The 20,612-nt window shown below is 41.5% G+C and overlaps 2 protein-coding genes across 9 annotated transcripts in view; one reads left to right on the forward strand and one right to left on the reverse strand.

Moving 5' to 3' along the window:
* odr4 (odr-4 GPCR localization factor homolog) overlaps nucleotides 1-1,650 on the reverse strand; it is a 29,221-nt gene extending 27,571 nt beyond the window's left edge. For 3 of the 5 annotated variants that reach the window (XM_060944290.1, XM_060944289.1, XM_060944286.1), the window contains exon 1: nucleotides 1,553-1,640. The gene's annotated coding sequence lies outside the window, so the exon portion shown is untranslated. Of the gene's footprint in view, nucleotides 1-1,334; nucleotides 1,458-1,552 lie in introns of those variants that run through there. The other 2 variants (XM_060944287.1, XM_060944288.1) reach the window with 2 other exon arrangements.
* A 277-nt stretch (nucleotides 1,651-1,927) lies between these two features.
* tpra (translocated promoter region a, nuclear basket protein) overlaps nucleotides 1,928-20,612 on the forward strand; it is a 110,858-nt gene continuing 92,173 nt past the window's right edge. For all 4 annotated transcript variants that reach the window (XM_060944291.1, XM_060944293.1, XM_060944292.1 and 1 more), the window contains exons 1-7: nucleotides 1,928-2,163; nucleotides 7,067-7,171; nucleotides 9,843-9,898; nucleotides 11,293-11,389; nucleotides 11,497-11,600; nucleotides 15,768-15,932; nucleotides 18,859-18,951. In XM_060944291.1, coding sequence (XP_060800274.1) covers nucleotides 2,013-2,163; nucleotides 7,067-7,171; nucleotides 9,843-9,898; nucleotides 11,293-11,389; nucleotides 11,497-11,600; nucleotides 15,768-15,932; nucleotides 18,859-18,951 — 771 coding nt within the window. In that variant the 5' untranslated portion in view covers nucleotides 1,928-2,012. The remainder of the gene's footprint in view (nucleotides 2,164-7,066; nucleotides 7,172-9,842; nucleotides 9,899-11,292; nucleotides 11,390-11,496; nucleotides 11,601-15,767; nucleotides 15,933-18,858; nucleotides 18,952-20,612) is intronic.

The raw sequence follows: 20,612 nt of genomic DNA on the forward strand, positions 1-20,612 counted from the left end.
ACAACACATGTTTGTGGAAGTGTATCATGGCATGAACAAAGGAGATTTCTGAGGACCTCAGAAAAAGCGTTGTTGATGCTCATCAGGCTGGAAAAGGTTACAAAGCCATCTCTAAAGAGTTTGGACTCCACCAATCCACGGTCAGACAGACTGTGTACAAATGGAGAAAATTCAAGACCATTGTTACCCTCCCCAGGAGTGGTCGACCAACAAAGATCACTCCAAGAGCAAGGCGTGTAATAGTCGGTGAGGTCACAAAGAACCCCAGGGTAACTTCTAAGCAACTGAAGGCCTCTCTCACATTGGCTAATGTTAATGTTCATGAGTCCACCATCAGGAGAATACTGAACAACAATGGTGTGCATGGCAGGGTTGCAAGGAGAAAGCCACTGCTCTCCAAAAAGAACATTGCTGCTTGTCTGCACTTTGCTAAAGATCATGTGGACAAGCCAGAAGGCTATAGGAAAAAAGTTTTGTGGATGGATGAGACCAAAATAGAACTTTTTGGTTTAAATGAGAAGCGTTATGTTTAGAGAAAGGAAAACACTGTATTCCAGCATAAGAACCTTATCCCACTGTGAAACATGGTGGTGGTAGTATCATGGTTTGGGCCTGTTTTGCTGCATCTGGGCCAGCACAGCTTGCCATCATTGATGGAACAATGAATTCTGAATTATACCAGCGAATTCTAAAGGAAAATGTCAGGACATCTGTCCATGAACTGAATCTCAAGAGAAGGTGGGTCATGCAGCAAGACAACGACCCTAAGCACACAAGTCGTTCTACCAAAGAATGGTTAAAGAAGAATAAAGTTAATGTTTTGGAATGGCCAAGTCAAAGTCCTGACCTTAATCCAATCGAAATGTTGTGGAAGGACCTGAAGCGAGCAGTTCATGTGAGGAAACCCACCAACATCCCAGAGTTGAAGCTGTTCTGTATGGAGGAATGGGCTAAAATTCCTCCAAGCCGGTGTGCAGGACTGATCAACAGTTACCGGAAACGTTTAGTTGCAGTTATTGCTGCACAAGGGGGTCACACCAGATACTGAAAGCAAAGGTTCACATACTTTTGCCACTCACAGATATGTAATATTGGATCATTTTCCTCAATAAATAAATGACCAAGTATAATATTTTTGTCTCATTTGTTTAACTAGGTTCTCTTTATTTACTTTTAGGACCTGTGTGAAAATCTGATGATGTTTTAGGTCATTTATGCAGAAATATAGAAAATTCTAAAGGGTTCACAAACTTTCAAGCACCACTAAAACATAATCAGATTTTTTTAATCTGATGATCATCAGAAATTGCTCATGCATATTAACACATAATTACCAGCGTCTAAGCAACAACCAACATCATGATCATGTTCCTGTACTGAAATCATTTACACACATGAATGATTCCATCTTGCACCTTTTTATAACATTATGTAGCGACTTATCAGGCTACAAACTCTTTAACAGTGGAGAACATGCTTCTAACCCGTGAATTAAAGTAATAACTTCACTCGCATTGGAATATTTAATCCGTAGGAAAAGAAATAAACAAACCTTTAAACTGACCTGATTATAATTCATATGTTTCTTTATTTTCTTGGCAACATTAACCAAGAATTCGAGTGAAACCCGTAAGACTACGTGGTTCAATCCCAAATACGACTATTTTTAAAAAAATGTGCACTACCTAGGGTGTAAAATGACACTATTTTACACCATACATCAAGGGAGTAAGGACGCATTTGGAATACGACATATACCTGACGTGTCGCAGCATAAAATACACGTCATTGGGGGGTGGGTGTTGTGTGTTGAGATCAGAGGTTTGACGTTTATAATTGGTCCGAAAGTCTTCACGCGAGAGTTCGTCTGGGGAGACGGACCAATCAGGGATGCCAAACGAGGCGCACGTGACCTTTCTGGTTCTAAGCTGCGTTGTTTGACGTCGCGGAGGAGCCGCTAGGCTTCGGTTAAGTTTGGCTAAGCAGTTCGTTAGCATTTCTTCTGGGCAGACATGGCGACGGCTTTGCAGCAAGTGCTGGAGAGGAATGAGATAAACAGACTGACCAAAGCCGCTCAGAACAAACTCGAGAGGTTTCTGGCGGGGAAGCAGACGGAACTGGAGGCGCTCAGGGCAAGCCATGAGAGCTATAAAGCGGACTGCGGTGAGCAGCGGGCTAAGCTAAGCTAGGCTAAGCTAAGCTAGGCTAACTGCCTGAAAGTCGGTGTTAGTTGAGGTTGTTCAGAGTGGAGCAGTGAGAGGCTTCACAGCTCAGTTTAACGTGAAAGTGAAAGTGTAGCGAGTGCAGAAGTCACAGCAAAACTTGTAAATAATTGAAGAAGGGGAGCTTGTTTTCATTATATCAATATATGGGAGCTGCCTGGCGCCTCATTGGACACACAGGCTGTTTTGACAGCAGTGAACTCAGACTTAAACCACAAGAACCATTTTTGATGGATGGATAGAGAGAGAGAATGAATCAGAACCAGAACTGGACTACTTTATTGTCCATTAAACTTACATAAAATGGAAAATTGTCTTTGGTACTAGCATGGAAGACAAAAATATATCAAATACATCATACAGACACCAAGAACAATACAATAACGTAAAATAAACAAATGGCTTGGTCAGTTCTAGTTTAGTCCAAAGAAAGATTTAAAAAGACTTATGGCGTGTTCACACCTACGTTGTTTGGTCCGGACCAAACGAACCAAATTTCCCTTGGTCCGGACCTTTTGGGTTGGTCTGAATACAAACCACCGAACTCTGGTCCGGACCAAACAAGCGGACCGAGACCGAGCTGCAAGGTCGGACTCGGTCCGGACCAAAGGAACCCTGGTGCGGATCTTTTGGAGGTGTGAAAGCAGACCGGACCTAATCCGACACTAGGGCTGTGCGATATGGGAAAAAATGGATATCCCGATACATTTTCTCCATTTCACGATATACATTTCGATATATTGAAATCTCCTCTAAAGGACCCAATGAAATCTAACTTGTACTCTTTACTGTTTTCACTACAATCCCTGCAGATTAAATAACATTCTTGGTTAACTTTACAGGTGGTTTTCAACAACACATTTTAAATCGTCATGTTGGTGATTAATCACAATTGAGTTGAAATAAGACTATATTTTTATTCAACAAAGATGTGGCACAAACTGCAAAAACAACCTTGAAAATTGCAACAAAGGGGCAACATAATACAGAGCTGCTCAGAGCTCAAATCAATAAAGTGCAGCTCAACACGGAGAAAGACATTTAGCCTAAATAAGAAAAGTGCTCATTCATTAAATTATTAAAAAAATAGATCTCCAAGCTATTAACCTGACTACTGAGAACCACTGGAACATTCACAATAGAGAGAGAGATTGAGGGAGAGAAGAGAGAGATCTGCAAAACATAATTTTTCTCTTTGCACACTTTTGAACTGAATGTTTTCTGGCTCTGCCTCTCAGATGTGTATAATTCCGGTATTGTCTTCTCTGTAAAATGTCTGCGACCAGGCAACTCATGTTTGGGATCGTGTGTGTTTTAGTAATTTTTGGAAGCCTGGTTTTTCCACTATACTAATTGGGATCATGTCTTCGGCAATGACGTTAGTGATTGCATCCGTTATAGCTCTCCATCTCTGATTCGTTTTCTCATATGGGGGGCTTTGGAGAGCGAGGCCGCTATGGTCATTTGTTTAGCTTGTGGGAGGGGTTTAGCTCGTGGGCAAGTAGTTCGGAGTTTAAGAGACTCTTCATACTGTACCGGGTGAGTTTCAGGTGATGGAACATATTTGTAGTGCTGTTGCCTTTCATGATGACAGGGTTTTTTTTTTTGCACACTTTACACTTTACAAACTGGTATTTGCTGTTCCACGTCCTCCTCGCAATATCCAAAAAATGCCAGTTGACTGACCCCTTACTAGTTCTTTTAGGAAGTAATTTGTGGCTGAAATTGCCAGAGCTTACACGGTAGCCTATGCAACACCAGCGATTGCACGAACTGAGTCAGCGCTGTAAACCGGAACCAGGAAATCTTCCGGCCGGCAGTGTTGCCAGATACTCCTAAATTTTTCCAGCTCAAAATATGTTCAAAACCCGCCAAAATGCACTTAAAACCGCCCAATCTGGCAACACAACCAAAACTAGAAAATCTTCCTGGAAGTTCCTTTCAGCACCGAGATGTTGCCTGGGATTGGTTGGCGAGTGCGTGACGTTATTGTTTTCTTTACCCTTAGGCAGCCTCTCACATTACTGCCTGAGGGACAGGGAGAAAACCACCGGGAAAGGTTTTAAACACAAGTCAGAAGATGACCATAAAATACTTGATAGTTACGATATAATAATTTTATGTATCGCACACAGAATTTTCGCGATATATCGAGTATATTCGATATATCGCACAGCCCTATCCGACAGTTTTGCTTTTTTGTACCTCTGGAGTTTCCGTTGTTTGTCGAGCATTATGGGAAACAGAGTCTTGACACCACCGCAAAGTGCAAACACTGTTTCGGTTGTCAAGGGAACCTTACAACAGTCGTTCAGTCATTCAGACCAGTGGTAGGCTAGACTACAGAGTACAAAAAATGAGTAGGGGGCAAACGTGGGCCGAGGAAGAAACGCGTACCCTTGTGGATATATGGGCAGATGTCCACATATCTGAGCTTTTGGAGAGAAAACACAAAAATGCCGACGTGTTTGCTGTATTCAGTGAGAAAATGAAGGAGAAGGGGTTCACGCGCTCCCCAGAACAATGTCGGCTAAAAGTGAAGAAACTCCGTCAGACCTACATTAAAATCAGGGACATTCTTTCAAAAAGTGGCGGTACTAGCGACGCAAAAAAGAAATTCATCTATTGCGTGAAGAGCCAGAACTGTCACAACATGATGTGCGCTCATCAGCGCTATCCTCCGTAGCCGCCTTGCCTTTTGTCGTCGTCGTTGATAAATTATTTATACAACAGCATAGTAATCGCACAATTGTGAAAACAGTAAAAACTGGAAAAAACATATAGCTTTGATGACATTAAAAAGAATAACAGCACGGAAAGCCTCCATGACTACTTTTGAACTTAACGCTTTGTGCGCGTGTCGTCTCTGACCAATAGCTGAACGACCTCAGGGCGCGTGGCTTTGTTGACAGATTTTGGTCCGCTTACTAAAATGTACAGTGTGAAAGCGAACCGCACCAAAATGAAAAAATAAAAAAAACATTTGGTTCGGACCAAAGCAAGTGAACTATCGAACTATCCTGGTCTGAATACACCCTTAGACAACCTTTATTGTCATTCAGTATGCAACAAGCGTACACCGAATGGTCTCATCTCATTATCTCTAGCTGCTTTATCCTTCTACAGGGTCGCAGGCAAGCTGGAGCCTATCCCAGCTGACTACGGGCGAAAGGCGGGGTACACCCTGGACAAGTCGCCAGGTCATCACAGGGCTGACACATAGACACAGACAACCATTCACACTCACATTCACACCTACGCTCAATTTAGAGTCACCAGTTAACCTAACCTGCATGTCTTTGGACTGTGGGGGAAACCGGAGCACCCGGAGGAAACCCACGCGGACACGGGGAGAACATGCAAACTCCACACAGAAAGGCCCTCGCCGGCCACGGGGCTCGAACCCGGACCTTCTTTCTGTGAGGCGACAGCGCTAACCACTACACCACCGTGCCGGCCAACGTGAAGTGTATTAAATTAAATTATGCAGCAGCAAAAATGTTATAAAGTGACCTGTGGAATTAGGAAATGTTCAAGTTATAAATAGAAGTTTGGGTTTGGAGTTCAGCAGTCTGGTGACCTGGGGGAAAAAGCTGTTACAGAACCTGGTGGTCCTGCACCGAATGCTGCAGAACCTCTTTCCAGAGGGGAGAAAAGGCCATAGTGAGGGTCACTGATGATGTTTCTGGCTCGAGACCTGCAGCGCCTTGGTGCAATGTCCTGAATGGAAGGAAGAGAAGAAAAATCCTGATGTTTTTTCTCGGCTGTCCTCACCACTCTCCTCACAATCTTCCAGTCAGAGGCACTGCAGCCTCCACACCATACAGAGATGCCGCTGGTTAGAACGCTTTCTATGGTGTATGGAAGACAAAAATACATCAAATACATCATACAAAACAGGTGGCACGGTGGTGTAGTGGTTAGTGCTGTCGCCTCACAGCAAGAAGGTCCGGGTTCGAGCCCAGTGGCCGGCGAGGGCCTTTCTGTGTGGAGTTTGCATGTTCTCCCCGTGTCCGCGTGGGTTTCCTCCGGGTGCTCCGGTTTCCCCCACAGTCCAAAGACATGCAGGTTAGGTTAACTGGTGACTCTAAATTGACCGTAGGTGTGAATGTGAGTGTGAATGGTTGTCTGTGTCTCTGTGTCAGCCCTGTGATGACCTGGCGACTTGTCCAGGGTGTACCCCGCCTTTCGCCCGTAGTCAGCTGGGATAGGCTCCAGCTTGCCTGCGACCCTGTAGAACAGGATAAAGCGGCTAGAGATAATGAGATGAGATGTCCAAGAAGAGCATTTAAAAATGTAGAACAAAGTTCATGGGTTGGGATGAACAGCTGGGATCAATGATTGCTCAATCGGAGCATCGGCTATACAAATTCAGGCTTTACACGCTGAGGGAGAGTCGGGTTAACCTGCTGTCCAAACTCGTGTGACGAGCAACAGCGATGTGAGCTGGAGGGTCATATAGAGTACAGGACAATCTCTTAACGTCTGTCCAGAAAGTCACTAGATTTGTCGCTCGGCTCTCTTTTTTTTTTTAATTATGGTAAAGGAGTCTATAAAGTGACAGTCTCTTAAGTAGGCTGCACTGCACTCGGTCAGTTTCCGTAACTTATCCTGGTAGTGGATGCTGGATTAATTCCCATACTGATCTGTGCATTTAATCATAAGGATGTGTGATACGGCTTTACTATTCTATCTACATCCCTAAAGCTGTAAGGTTGGACTGCACATCCTGATGATTTATTATACAGCATAGAAATATAAATTGTTGCATGAATTCATCACACATTACATTATCAGTGCTTGCTGGTTGTCCTGATCGTAACATACTGTCTGTGTTTGCGCAGAGCAACAGTCGGCCAGCAGTGAAAAGAAAACGATGGAGCTGCAGGAACAGCTCGTGTCCAATAGTAAAGAATGTGAGACCCTTAAGCAGGAGAACGGCCGACTTGGTGAGCGAGTGCAGCTTCACAGCAGTTTACGTTTCATCGTTTCCATGTTTGCTGCGTCAGAACTAAAGAAGAGCCACCTCATGTTGTGGGCTTGGGAGTTTAGTGATGAACAGCCTAAAAATAATAACAACCCTGAGGTGTTTTTTGTTGTCTGTGAGCATATTTTACTGCCCAAAGTCAAATCCTTAACGCAGATACGCAGAACCTTTATTTTTAAATATATTTCTGAGTGGATAGTGTCTCCCATCCTTGACTCTTGTATGCTGCATAAATGGGAATAAAAAAAATATATTTTTGAGAGTTAAAATTGACCACAAAGTTGGCATTGGAGCTGCCCCGCTGAGCCAGCCAGCCCTGAGTGCGTGACGTCACAGTGGTAACCGGTTTTAAGGCCGAGGCCTTTTACAGCTATAGACCAAAGTCAGATAAATAAAAATTTATGGTGAAAGTAAGAAATACCGTTACCGACTTGCTCAACTAAAACTGATTTGACTTCACTGATTGTGGGCTGACTCTCATTAAAACAGGATGGGTGCTATAACTTATGCAACATACATGTACATGCGTGCATTTTCACTGATAAAATGTAAAAGGCGAATTAAATAATCAGATGAACTGAGACAATCACATTCTGAAGCAAATTAAATAATCTTATACCGGTAACTTAAACACACAATACAAGTTACATGTGTTAATCTAAATGCAGGTAAACAACGTGTTTGTTATTTTATATCCAAATGAGAGTCGGAGCTTACCCGTCTGTGTTCTCGCTTCTTGAAGGCCGACCTTGTGGCCGATTGTTCTGAAACAGTCTGACTTTCAGTTGTTCATTCAGTTCTCCGTTCATTCACTTCTTCCACGTAAGGGCGAGATGGCAGCAATATCCAGTTTAGAAATCAGACAGCTGCACCACTCATTCTCCATTTTGTCCATACGGAGTACTCCGCCATTACTGCTCGGCTCAGGCAATTACTAAAACCCAGGATGGAAGGGGACGTCACCGGTTTTAGCAACAACCGCAGGGAGGTCACTGCCCGAGCGATATGTCCCGTTCCGTCCCGGGTTTTAGCAACAACCCTCTGCTCACACTCTGGGAAGACTGGTGCAATTGAACTTTCCTTTTTTTTTAAAAATAAATAAAATAAATACTTTTCTTGTAGTTTTCTTTTTCTTTAATTGTTGGTACTGCACCCTCTTTCAGTACGGGCTTATAGCCAACGCTCCTCAACAGATCAGAGGTCTCGTACGAGTCTTCAGTAAAATGAGCAGAGGAGAGACCACTTCGTAGGCGCCCAATGTGCCCGTGAACTTCTCGCAAAACGCGTCCAAATCTTTGCAGTTTGAACATTCTTGGGCCACGAATGCAACGTAAATCCACCTTCTGTCGTGTTGCTGGTGGGTGCAGCAACACATCTACGTGGCACGGCGATAAATTAGCTCAAAATGGAGGATCGGAGTTGCAGTCAGCTCTGTGTTTTAGTATAGCGGAAATGGCAATGAGACCGATAGACTTCCTGCTGTGACGTTACGGCCGTCAAGGTCATTCACTCAGGCTGCTACCTATATAAGTCACTTTAATAATAAAAATCACTATATTAGATTTATTGTTAAAGGAACAGTCCACCGTACTTCCATAATGAAATATGTTCTTATCTGAATTGAGACGAGCTGCTCCGTACCTCTCCGAGCTTTGCGCGACCTCCCAGTCAGTCAGACGCGCTGTCACTCCTGTTAGCAATGTAGCTAGGCTCAGCATGGCCAATGGTATTTTTTGGGGCTGTAGTTAGATGCGACCAAACTCTTCCACGTTTTTCCTGTTTACATAGGTTTATATGACCAGTGATATGAAACAAGTTCAGTTACACAAATTGAAACGTGGAGATTTTCTATGCTATGGAAAGTCCGCACTATAATGACAGGCGTACGAACACCTGCGCGCTTCGGCAGCGCATTGATACCTTCACTCGAAGGTATACTCGGACAACCAGTAAGCATTGATAACTCAATGCGCTGTCGAAGCGCACAGAAGGTGTTAGTACGCTTGTCATTATAGTGCGGACTTTCCATAGCACAGAAAATCGCTACGTTTCAATTTGTGTAACTGAACTTGTTTCATATCACTGGTCATATAAACCTATGTAAACAGGAAAAACGTGGAAGAGTTTGGTCGCATCTAACTACAGCCCCAAAAAATACCATTGGCCATACTGAGCCTAGCTACATTGCTAACAGGAGTGACAGCGCGTCTGACTGACTGGGAGGTCGCGCAAAGCTCGGAGAGGTACGGAGCAGCTCGTCTCAATTCAGAGAAGAACATATTTCATTATGGAAGTACGGTGGACTGTTCCTTTAACGCTTAAAACTATTCCTGTGCCATTCTTGAGGTCTCAAGGCATTTATAAACGAAAGTGAGGCCATGGTTCTGCGTATCTCCTTTAAGCTATACAGTGTTGTAATAAATCACCCAGCAAGACAAAATATTATGAGCTGTCATATGACCTCATTAGGTTTTTGAACATCTGTTATCTACAGTCACTCTGTTAACCTGATTAAACCTTTTTGCGTAACTGGAGAGATGAAGTCAGTATTCTAGCACACGTGCAGTCAATTTTTGATGTAATGCTACTAGATAATTGCGTTAATTCAGTAATGATACCATCATTCTGTTTAGCCGACGAACTCAAGAAACTTAAATCAGCTGATGACAATGAAGAAACATTACAGAAGGTAAGACTTGATTTTTGTTGATGGACAGGTATTTGCTTACCAAAGAGTATATTTAGTTAAGGGTTTCAACTGAGGGGGGGGGGATTTTGATCCATGTGGCAGTTATTCGCAGTCTTAAAGGATGCCTTCACATATGCAGCGTGTAGTTTGTTTGACTCGAGCCCTGATGTGTGGTTCACGACCAACTAAATCAACCCAACTACAAGATGTGAATGATAATATACCATATATTTTAGGTTGCAGTATAACACTACGTTCACACTGCAAGGCTTAATGCTCAATTCCGATTTTTTTGTGAAATCCGATTTTTTTTTTGTGAGGTCGTTCACATTAACAAATATATGCGACTTGTATGTGATCCTCAGTATGAACGAAAAGCGACCTAAAAGTGTTCCGCATGCGCATTGCAGGATACGACGACGTCACACGCAGTGAGCATGGCCAGTGTTTACGGAAGTAACCTAAAGTTTCCTGTGTATGACAGTAGCCAGCATGGAGTACCTGGCGGTGATGCAGTTGTTGTTGCGACGGAGCCAGAACATGCACAATAGCCTGATATTAAGGAGGAGGTTGAGAAGGAAGAGGGCAAGGGTTTTGTTGTTGTAACTTTTTTTGAGAGACCCGCCGCCTACTTCAGCGCAGAATAGTGACGTTTGTGGCTTGTTGATGACGTGTAAGTCGGATGAATGCGACCTGGTGGTTCAGACTGAAGTCGCATATGAAAAGATCGGATAGGAATCGGAATTAGGACCACATATCCAAACGGCCTGGGTCGGATTTGAAAAAATCGGATCCGTGTCGTTCATATTGTCAATAAAAGATCGGATACAGGTCACATACGGGCGAAAAAATCGGATTTGAGTCACTTCAGCCTGCAGTGTGAACGTAGTGTAAGTTTTGTCGATGTAAGCTGCTGAATTAAACCTCAAGCTACAGCGCAGTAAAAATGCAGTGTGTTATGGAGATTTGGATTAATGAACACCAGGAGGAAATAAATGGTTTATGCATACACAAAATAGATATTTATATAATTTATCTAGAAATTCATTTAGCTCTGAGTCATGTTTCTCCACAAGCACTTTATTTTTGTGATTTCTGCATGCACTTGAAGGTTTATTACCATACTTCTGACTAATGACATTTTAAGCCCTACGTTTTTTTGCTTTTCAGTTTATGTGCTATGTGAAAATGAAAAAAAGAAATTGAACCAGAAGCATCAATTTCACTCTGATTGCTTATAACGTAATGCTGTTTCTGTTGAGTGTATGAGAGAAACAAATGTAGATATAGGAAGTAACGAGATATTATAGTTGTGTAAAATTAGACTTTCAGAGTCATTCCTATTGAAGATACAAATATCTGCAAAACTCTTAATGAAAATCTGCCCGTTTCAGGGTAAACCTCCAAAAGCCAAATATGAGATCGAGGCAGAAAACCGAGAGCTGTCCCGCTTGCTCGAGAAGAAATCACAAGAGATGGAAAATCTCACTGGTAGTCTAGCTGTTTACTCTGCTACGTGTGATCATTTTCTACTGATATAGTCAGGATTATTTTGACATGAATTAATTCTGTGAGCATATAAATTGGTTTATCTGCAGAGGACCTTAAGCATCTCCGTGAGAAACTGGAGGAAACCAGCACAGTGAAGATGGAGCTTCAGCTGAAACTGGATGAGCTCCAGTCATCTGAACACTCGATTCAGGTAAACACGATCACTCTGCTCATGTACAATATACTGTTCATTAAAGGGATGATTCACCATGCCTGTAACTCATGCTTTTACCCAGCATTCTGTGTAGTTGAGCAGGTTGAAAAATGATGTCTACCAGGCAAAAGTTTGTACACCCCTACTCGTTCAGAGGGTTTTCTGCATTGTAGAACAATACAGACGACATCAAAACTATGAAATAACATCTGGAACATATGTACGTGTTATTTACCAGCTGGGAGGTCCGTATCGTGAAATACCGTGACCGAGGTCTTGAAAGTACTGAACGAGGCCCTCTGGGCTGAGGTCAGTATTCAAGGCCGAGGTCACGGTATTTCACCATACGGACCGACCTTAAGTTGGTAAATAATTATATTTATTTTTTTCTTTACCAAATTCTAACAGAAAACGAGAGCGCCTGAAAGGGAAAACCGAGCCGAGCCACCATTTTGAATCCTCATTCACGGCTGTAATGCAAATGGCTTCCTCCTCGGTATACAAGTGCACTTCCATGGCAGGATAAAAACTATGTTTTGCCGCCTATGTAGTCCCCTATTTATACAAAATTGAGTCATTCAGGATTCAGCCATGTTTTTGCTCGACCAAAGTTATACAGTATTATGACCTTTTATATTGCATAAATGAAGCCATTTGGTGAAACTTTGAAGAAGAGATTGTACTGGTTTAAAGTTTTTACCTAACATAATAATATGTATTAGGATAACGTGGTCCAAAATGGGCCTCATTAACTAATGAGATCAAACTGTTAGCAAGTTAGAGTTTTTTAGCTTTCTCCTGAAATGTTTTCTTTTATTTCTTCTTTCTCAGGGTAGTAAAACTCGCTTTCGCTGTGAGCACTGTGGTTATCACTATCCATGATGTAAAATTAATGCTATTTTGAGTCCTCATTCACGGCTGTAATGCAAATGGCTTCCTCCTCGGTATACAAGTGCACTTCCATGGCAGGAAAAAAAACTACATTTTGCTGCCTATGTAGTCCCCTATTTATACAAAACTGAGTCATTCAGGATTCAGCCATGTTTTTGCTCGACGTTAGCAAGTTAGAGGTTTTTAGCTTTCTCCTGAAATGTTTTCTTTTATTTCTTCTTCATCAGGGTAGTAAAACTCGCTTTCGCTGTGAACTGTTATCACTATCCATGCTGAAAAATTAATGCTATTCTCCTGAGAAATGCTGGCAAAAATTTATAAGATTTTTGATAATCTTATAAATAAATCTTATAAAAAAAAAAAGACAAATGTTGACGAAAAATGCTACTATGTTTGTTGTTGTGAACGAGCGAGTCGCCAGAGGTCTGTAACTGGGGTCCGTACCGTAGGATACAGACCCACTCGCCAGCCAATCAGAGCACAGGATTTGGACCGCGAAAAAAATAAATGGAATTATGTTGTAAACAAGAAAGCGTTTGTTTCACACTTTGGATTCTTCAAAGTAGCCAGTGTTTACCTTGATGACTCTTTGCACATTATTGACATTATCTTAACCAGCTTCATGGGTAGGGTTGCAAAATTCCTGGGAATTTTCAGAGTTGAAAATTTCCATGGAAATTTTGGGGAACTTTCGGGAATTTTCAAAACCAACTTTACTTAAAAATTGATACAAAAAAATAAGGTCCTTTTTTATTCAGATTAGGATATTTCTCTGGGTCTCTGTTCTGTTCAGAAGAACATGCAAGCAAAAACAAGCATGTAACTAATTGAACAACTGAAAATTAATAACCACCAAATGTTTTACAGAAACAATACGGGTTTTCCCTGGTACATGTATAATGAATTAAACAGTAACCTTAGACTTTGTGAGAACTTCTCTTCAAAAGCAACTTTAACTCTGCTAATGATTTTGAAGACTGCTTCCTGTAACTTTTTTGTTTACTAATTATACTTCAACAATTTGAATTCCTTTTTCATTTTGCAACTGGTTTGTAAACCGTATCCTGTCAAGTAATTTGCTTGCAAATTATCAGGTTAGAAGTAATGATTAGGGTATACAATGACATTAAACAGCCTTGCTCCAGATTCAAAGAAAAAAAAGTGGCACTAATATATTTTACAAGCAGCAAAACTTTATTTCAAGACTACTAGTAATTAGAAATTTTAAATTTTACATTTTTTAAATATTCCTTGTTATTTTATGATGTGGCGGCACGGTGGTGTAGTGGTTAGCGCTGTCGCCTCACAGCAAGAAGGTCCGGGTTCGAGCCCCGTGGCTGGCGAGGGCCTTTCTGTGCGGAGTTTGCATGTTCTCCCCGTGTCCGCGTGGGTTTCCTCCGGGTGCTCCGGTTTCCCCCACAGTCCAAAGACATGCAGGTTAGGTTAACTAGTGACTCTAAATTGAGCGTAGGTGTGAATGTGAGTGTGAATGGTTGTCTGTGTCTATGTGTCAGCCCTGTGATGACCTGGCGACTTGTCCAGGGTGTACCCCGCCTTTCGCCCATAGTCAGCTGGGATAGGCTCCAGCTTGCCTGCGACCCTGTAGAACAGGATAAAGTGGCTAGAGATGATGAGAAAACTGAATATAATACTAATATTGAAAAACTAAAAGCCTTTTATTAATTGGCCTTTAGCAATATGTCCTATTCTTAATTAGCACAAAACAGTACATAATTGAAAGAAAGGCTTAACATGGGTTTTAATTTGTTTTTCTGGGTGATAATGTTTTAAAATGTTTAAAACTTAATAAATGCCAAAATTGAAAATTCCCGGGCCCTTCAAAATTCCCGGAAACTTTCCAGCCGTTTGCAACCCTATTCATGAGGTAGTCCCCTGGAATGCTTTTGAATTAACAGGTGCCTCGTCAAAAGTTAAATAGTGCTGTTTTTTGCCGCCTTAATGCGTTTTGAGATCAAATAATAAATAATTAAAATGCAGTAAATAGCCCTATTCCACAACTGTAGTAATTCATATTATGAGGAAATCATGCACTAAAGTTTAGAGAAGCAGCTTTGGGACCAAAAGGTCGCTGGTTGGATTCCCAGAACCAGCAGGAATGGCTGAAGTGCCCTTGAGCAAGGCACCTAACCCCCAACTGTTCTTCAGTATCTGGGTATGTTGTACATTGCTCTGGATAAGTGTCTGCTAAATACCGTTCATGTAATGTCAAGAACTGCTCGACTAAGTAAAGAGAAGCGACAGTCCATTACTTTAAGACCTGGTGTCTCTTAATTAATAAAAATAAACATTGTGTTCAAACTTTTGACTGTACTATAAATAGAATATTTATGGCTGAAAGTTGGCATACATGAATAAAATACTTTTAATCAATATCTTCAAACATGATGTGTCCACTTCAGATGTTTTGCTTTTCCATTTTTCTGTGTTGTATATACAGTTTGTAAAGTCAGGTTGTGTTGGTTGTCTTTAAACACAACAGCCTGGTTTTGGTTTGAGCTTAAAGGAACAGTCCACCGTACTTCCATAATGAAATATGCTCTTATCTGAATTGAGACGAGCTGCTCCGTACCTCTCCGAGCTTTGCGTGACCTCCCAGTCAGTCAGACGCGCTGTCACTCCTGTTAGCAATGTAGCTAGGCTCAGCATGGCCAATGGTATTTTTTGGGGCTGTAGTTAGATGCGACCAAACTCTTCCGCGTTTTTCCTGTTTACATAGGTTTATATGACCAGTGATATGAAACAAGTTCAGTTACACAAATTGAAACGTAGCGATTTTCTATGCTATGGAAAGTCCGCACTATAATGACAGGCGTACTAACACCTTCTGCGCGCTTCGGCAGCGCATTGATATCTGAGCTCCGTATCAATGCGCTGTCGAAGCGCGCAGAAGGTGTTAGTACGCCTGTCATTATAGTGCGGACTTTCCATAGCATAGAAAATCTCCACGTTTCAATTTGTGTAACTGAACTTGTTTCATATCACTGGTCATATAAACCTGTGTAAACAGGAAAAACGCGGAAGAGTTTGGTCGCATCTAACTACAGCCCCAAAAAATACCATTGGCCATGCTGAGCCTAGCTACATTGCTAACAGGAGTGACAGCGCGTCTGACGGACTGGGAGGTCGCGCAAAGCTCGGAGAGGTACGGAGCAGCTCGTCTCAATTCAGACGAGCATTTTTCGTTACGGAAGTACGGTGGACTGTTCCTTTTAAGGTTTGAGCTGAATGAGCTCTGTGTTTGTCACGTTGCAGCATCGGGAGAAGCGGATGGAGCAAGAGAAAGAGCTTCTTCAGAACCAGAACACATGGTTGACCTCTGAGGTGAAATGCAAAACGGATGAGCTTGTCACAGTGACTAAAAAGAAGGGCATAGAGATCTTACAGCTTAAGTGCTCTTTGGAGAGCAAAAACGATGAGGTACGTTACCTTTGCCGTACCTTTTCCACATCACATTTTAGCTTGCCAGAGACCATCTGGGCTTAAAGTGCATATCACGAGTAAATTCAGGAGCTAGATCAGTGTAATTCTCCTATTTTATATTAAACTTTGGTCAAATATCTGTCACATTTTGTGCAATTTTTTTTTACCTTGTGCAATACCAAAAAAATTCAGTTGAAATCAAGCCATTTGAGGCGAATTGGTCCGCCTCGGAAAAAACTTGGCATTTGGATTTCCCGGCAAACATTGATTTTCGTGACGTCATGTGCAGGACGCCTCCCTCTGAATCCTACGTCAGCGCTGGTTTGTTTATGAGAAAACGACCATATTATTTCAGGGCTCGAAATTAACTTTTTTTCTTTGTGGTCCCGAATTCTGTGTTGTATTGTCCCGAATGGAAGCAATAGTGTCCCCATTTTTTTCCTCTCTGAAATAACCAGTGGTTAATATTATCATATGAAGTTACTATTATATTTGTAACTATGCGATTTTGAACCCTTTATATCATTTTTACAATAAGTCACAAGACATAAGCGACACATGTCCTATACATCATCTACTTCAAAATTACAGTTATTGCATTTTCAGTTTATTAAACTTTGGCGATCTCACTGTATGAATAGATATCCGTTTATTTAAAGGGGCCAACTAGCTCATTCAGAAAATGTTTCAACTCCCTACATCTGCAGTACACTTTAGTTGAAAATAAGACCCCTTTTATGTTCATTTCATCTACTTATACCTTGAATATCTGTTGGCACTTATAAGGCCAACTTATAATTTTCACCATTACCGTTATCCATTTTTATGAACTTTCCGTTATCCATTTTATGAACTTTCCGTTATCCATTTTATAAACTTTCCGTTATCCATTTTTATGAACTTTCCGCTATCCATTTTATAAACTTTCCGTTATCCATTTTATAAACTTTCCGTTATCCATTTTTATGAACTTTCCGTTATCCATTTTTATGAACTTTCCGTTATCCATTTTTATGAACTTTCCGTTATCCATTTTTATGAACTTTCCGTTATCCATTTTTATAAACTTTCCGTTATCCATTTTTATGAACTTTCCGTTATCCATTTTTATGAACTTTCCGTTATCCATTTTTATGAACTTTCCGTTATCCATTTTATAAACTTTCCGTTATCCATTTTTATGAACTTTCCGTTATCCATTTTTATAAACTTTCCGTTATCCATTTTATAAACTTTCCGTTATCCATTTTTATAAACTTTCCGTTATCCATTTTTATGAACTTTCCGTTATCCATTTTTATGAACTTTCCGTTATCCATTTTTATAAACTTTCCGTTATCCATTTTATAAACTTTCCGTTATCCATTTTTATGAACTTTCCGTTATCCATTTTTATAAACTTTCCGTTATCCATTTTTATAAACTTTCCGTTATCCATTTTTATAAACTTTCCGTTATCCATTTTTATAAACTTTCCGTTATCCATTTTTATAAACTTTCCGTTATCCATTTTATGAACTTTCCGTTATCCATTTTTATAAACTTTCCGTTATCCATTTTATGAACTTTCCGTTATCCATTTTTATGAACTTTCCGTTATCCATTTTTATGAACTTTCCGTTATCCATTTTATAAACTTTCCGTTATCCATTTTATGAACTTTCCGTTATCCATTTTTATGAACTTTCCGTTATCCATTTTAATGAACTTTCCGTTATCCATTTTATAAACTTTCCGTTATCCATTTTATAAACTTTCCGTTATCCATTTTATAAACTTTCCGTTATCCATTTTTATGAACTTTCGCTGCCGGGTGCGAATGTTAGCAACATCAGCATAGTGCCAGCAGGTCCGAGCCTAGTTGTGCTGCTGACTGACTAAACTTTCTGAACTAGAAAGACACCAAGAAAACTCACTTATTCTGTTGAACGGTATCTTCCGTCAGTATCATCCACATCATTCCTGTTGTATTTTATAACGTGTCTAACAGTGTTCATTAAGTTCATTCAGTTGCTAGCGTTGCCTGCAGACCAGGCGATGACACTTTGGATCCTGAAGGTCCCGGAGACGTTATGTCTGGGCTTTCAGTTTCTTCCCCGCGGTCGGTCCGCTTCAACCACTTCAGCATTTTTGTTCTGGCAAGAGTCGGCGCAGCGTGTGCGCTAGCAATTCCATTCCATAATGCGGACTCCGGCCGAAGATTCTAAAACAGAATGCGCTGCTCTGTAGCCTACGGATGCAGGTGCATCGAAAGTGTAGCTACTATGTATTTTTCGCTGTTAACGTTTTAAAATTAAAATTGACAAATTAGGTGAATGTCTACGCATGTGTTACGGCTTTATAAATAATATTAATGTAGAACTTTTTTTCTAGATCTATTTTTTCCATTGTCCCGGGATTGTCCCAGATATGATAATTTTGTGTCCCGATGACATTTTTTATGGTCCCCGGGACATCGGGACACCGTTAGTTTCGAGCGCTGTTATTTACATCCCCGGTGTTGTCTCCGTTGTCTTCACTACTTGAATCATCATCAGATTCAAACAGATGAAGCCCCAATTCTGACATCTCATTATATTCTTCATCCAAAGGTGAAGTAACATTGCGCTCAGGTGACAATTCCATATTTCAATGCAAAATCGCTAGCTGCTAAACTTGGTCTACACAGGCTGTGCACTGAAACTGTGCAAGCTCACGCAGCCTGCTGGCGCTTCCGCAGGTGACGTCACGAATCTGGCTCCAGACTCCCTTGGGATTTTTCCAGATGCGTTTTGTTTTATTTTTTTCTGCTGTAGACAGATGGCCTTGTGCAAAATTACCCTTCTGGATGAGTGTGTAAAGGGACATTCTTTCATATTAAAAAAAAAAAAACGAAATTGGTCCAGGATACACACTTTAACTCCTGCAACTGCGTTTCTTCTAGGTGGCCAGGCTTCAGGAGGAAGTCAACTCGCTCAATAGAACAAATGTGAACCTGCAGAAGACGACAGAGGACTTGATGACCAAACTGAAGGAGGTCGGTCACCGTAGCTGTAAATAGTTTGAGTCACATCGGGTTTTATTCATCAAAGTGTACAATAAGATTTAATTGTACCACAAGTATATCTCAGATCTGATCAGACGGTTTTCTATAACAGCAGCTCTGACAGTGCTGACAGCTGCAAGACAAAACACAGGTTTATATTAATGTACTCATTTTGTTACACTATCATTTCTGTTTTGTTAAACCTTGCGCAGGAATTGCAAAGATCATATGGACATTCCACATAAATGGAATAAAAAATGTGTGTAATTCTTCATATGGTGCAGTTTTCTGGGAGGAATTATTAAGTTCTGGGTTGTTTTACAATCAGGGTACAAAGTTTGTGTCACAGGGGTTCAAAATTCAAATTGATTCAAACTGGTTCTTGTACCAGTTTTTAAGTGAAGGACAAGTTAAAGAACAGATTTCAGGTAATTTTTTTTGACGTGTGTATGGTAGTTTTGTGTAATCTGCTATAAGATAAAGAAGATTAAATGTAGCTTTAAGCAGGGCTGGGAGAAACAAATGAAGTGATTCTCGGAGAGGACATTTTTTTGACAATTCAGAATCCACTACTGGGCGGCATGGTGGTGTAGTGGTTAGCGCTGTCGCCTCACAGCAAGAAGGTCCGGGTTCAAGCCCTGTGGCTGGCGAGGGCCTTTCTGTGTGGAGTTTGCATGTTCTCCCCGTGTCCGCGTGGGTTTCCTCCGGGTGATCCGGTTTCCCCCACAGTCCAAAGACATGCAGGTTAGGTTAACTGGTGACTCTAAATTGAGCGTAGGTGTGAATGTGAGTGTGAATGGTTGTCTGTGTGTCAGCCCTGTGATGACCTGGCGACTTGTCCAGGGTGTACCCCACCTTTCGCCCGTAGTCAGCTGGGATAGGCTCCAGCTTGCCTGCAACCCTGTAGAACAGGATAAAGCGGCTAGAGATAATGAGATGAGAATCCACTACTTCCGTAGTGCTTTTAAATATAAGGCTGTAAGCTTTGTGTTAAGGCCAATTTATGCTGACAACCCAGTCCTCGCAGATAGCGTCGCAGACAGTGTCTGCGTAGCCCCCCCACCTTCGCAGACGCTCTGTGCGCACCTCCCAAAAATTGTGACCACCGCAGAAGCCTTGCAGACAAGAGGGCTCTGATTGGTCCACTCTACATCCGCTGTACACGCACTTCCGCTTCCCTACTTTCCCGGTTTGGTTTGTTTTCACGACCGCCATTTTTAAAAACACGAGCGAAGATGGAGCAGCACGAAGAGCGGTTGATCGAGGAAGTGAGGAAGTACGGACATCTATACGACTCCAGTTCTAGTCATTATAAGTAACCGGAGGATAAACACTCCACTAACCACACCCACCAACTACTCCTAGCGATTTCGCGACTTCGCGCCCCCTTGCGTTGTGGCGGTGAATAACATCGCGCACGCCTATTACTCCCCGCTCAACGATAAATTACAACTGTCTGCGAAAAGCTATCTGCGAAAGCCTTGTCGCAAGAGCATGCAGAGGCCTTTAGTTGTCTCTAATATTTATGTCCCAATGTCTTGACCACATTTTAGGATGAAAATAATCATTTTAGATATGTTATTTTATATTGAAAAATTAGCTGTCTCGGAGAGGACTTTTTTTGACACAATTACATACTCATTTGATCAAAA

This window comes from Neoarius graeffei, chromosome 17 (genome assembly GCF_027579695.1).
Source record: "Neoarius graeffei isolate fNeoGra1 chromosome 17, fNeoGra1.pri, whole genome shotgun sequence".
NCBI classification, from domain to species: domain Eukaryota; kingdom Metazoa; phylum Chordata; class Actinopteri; order Siluriformes; family Ariidae; genus Neoarius; species Neoarius graeffei.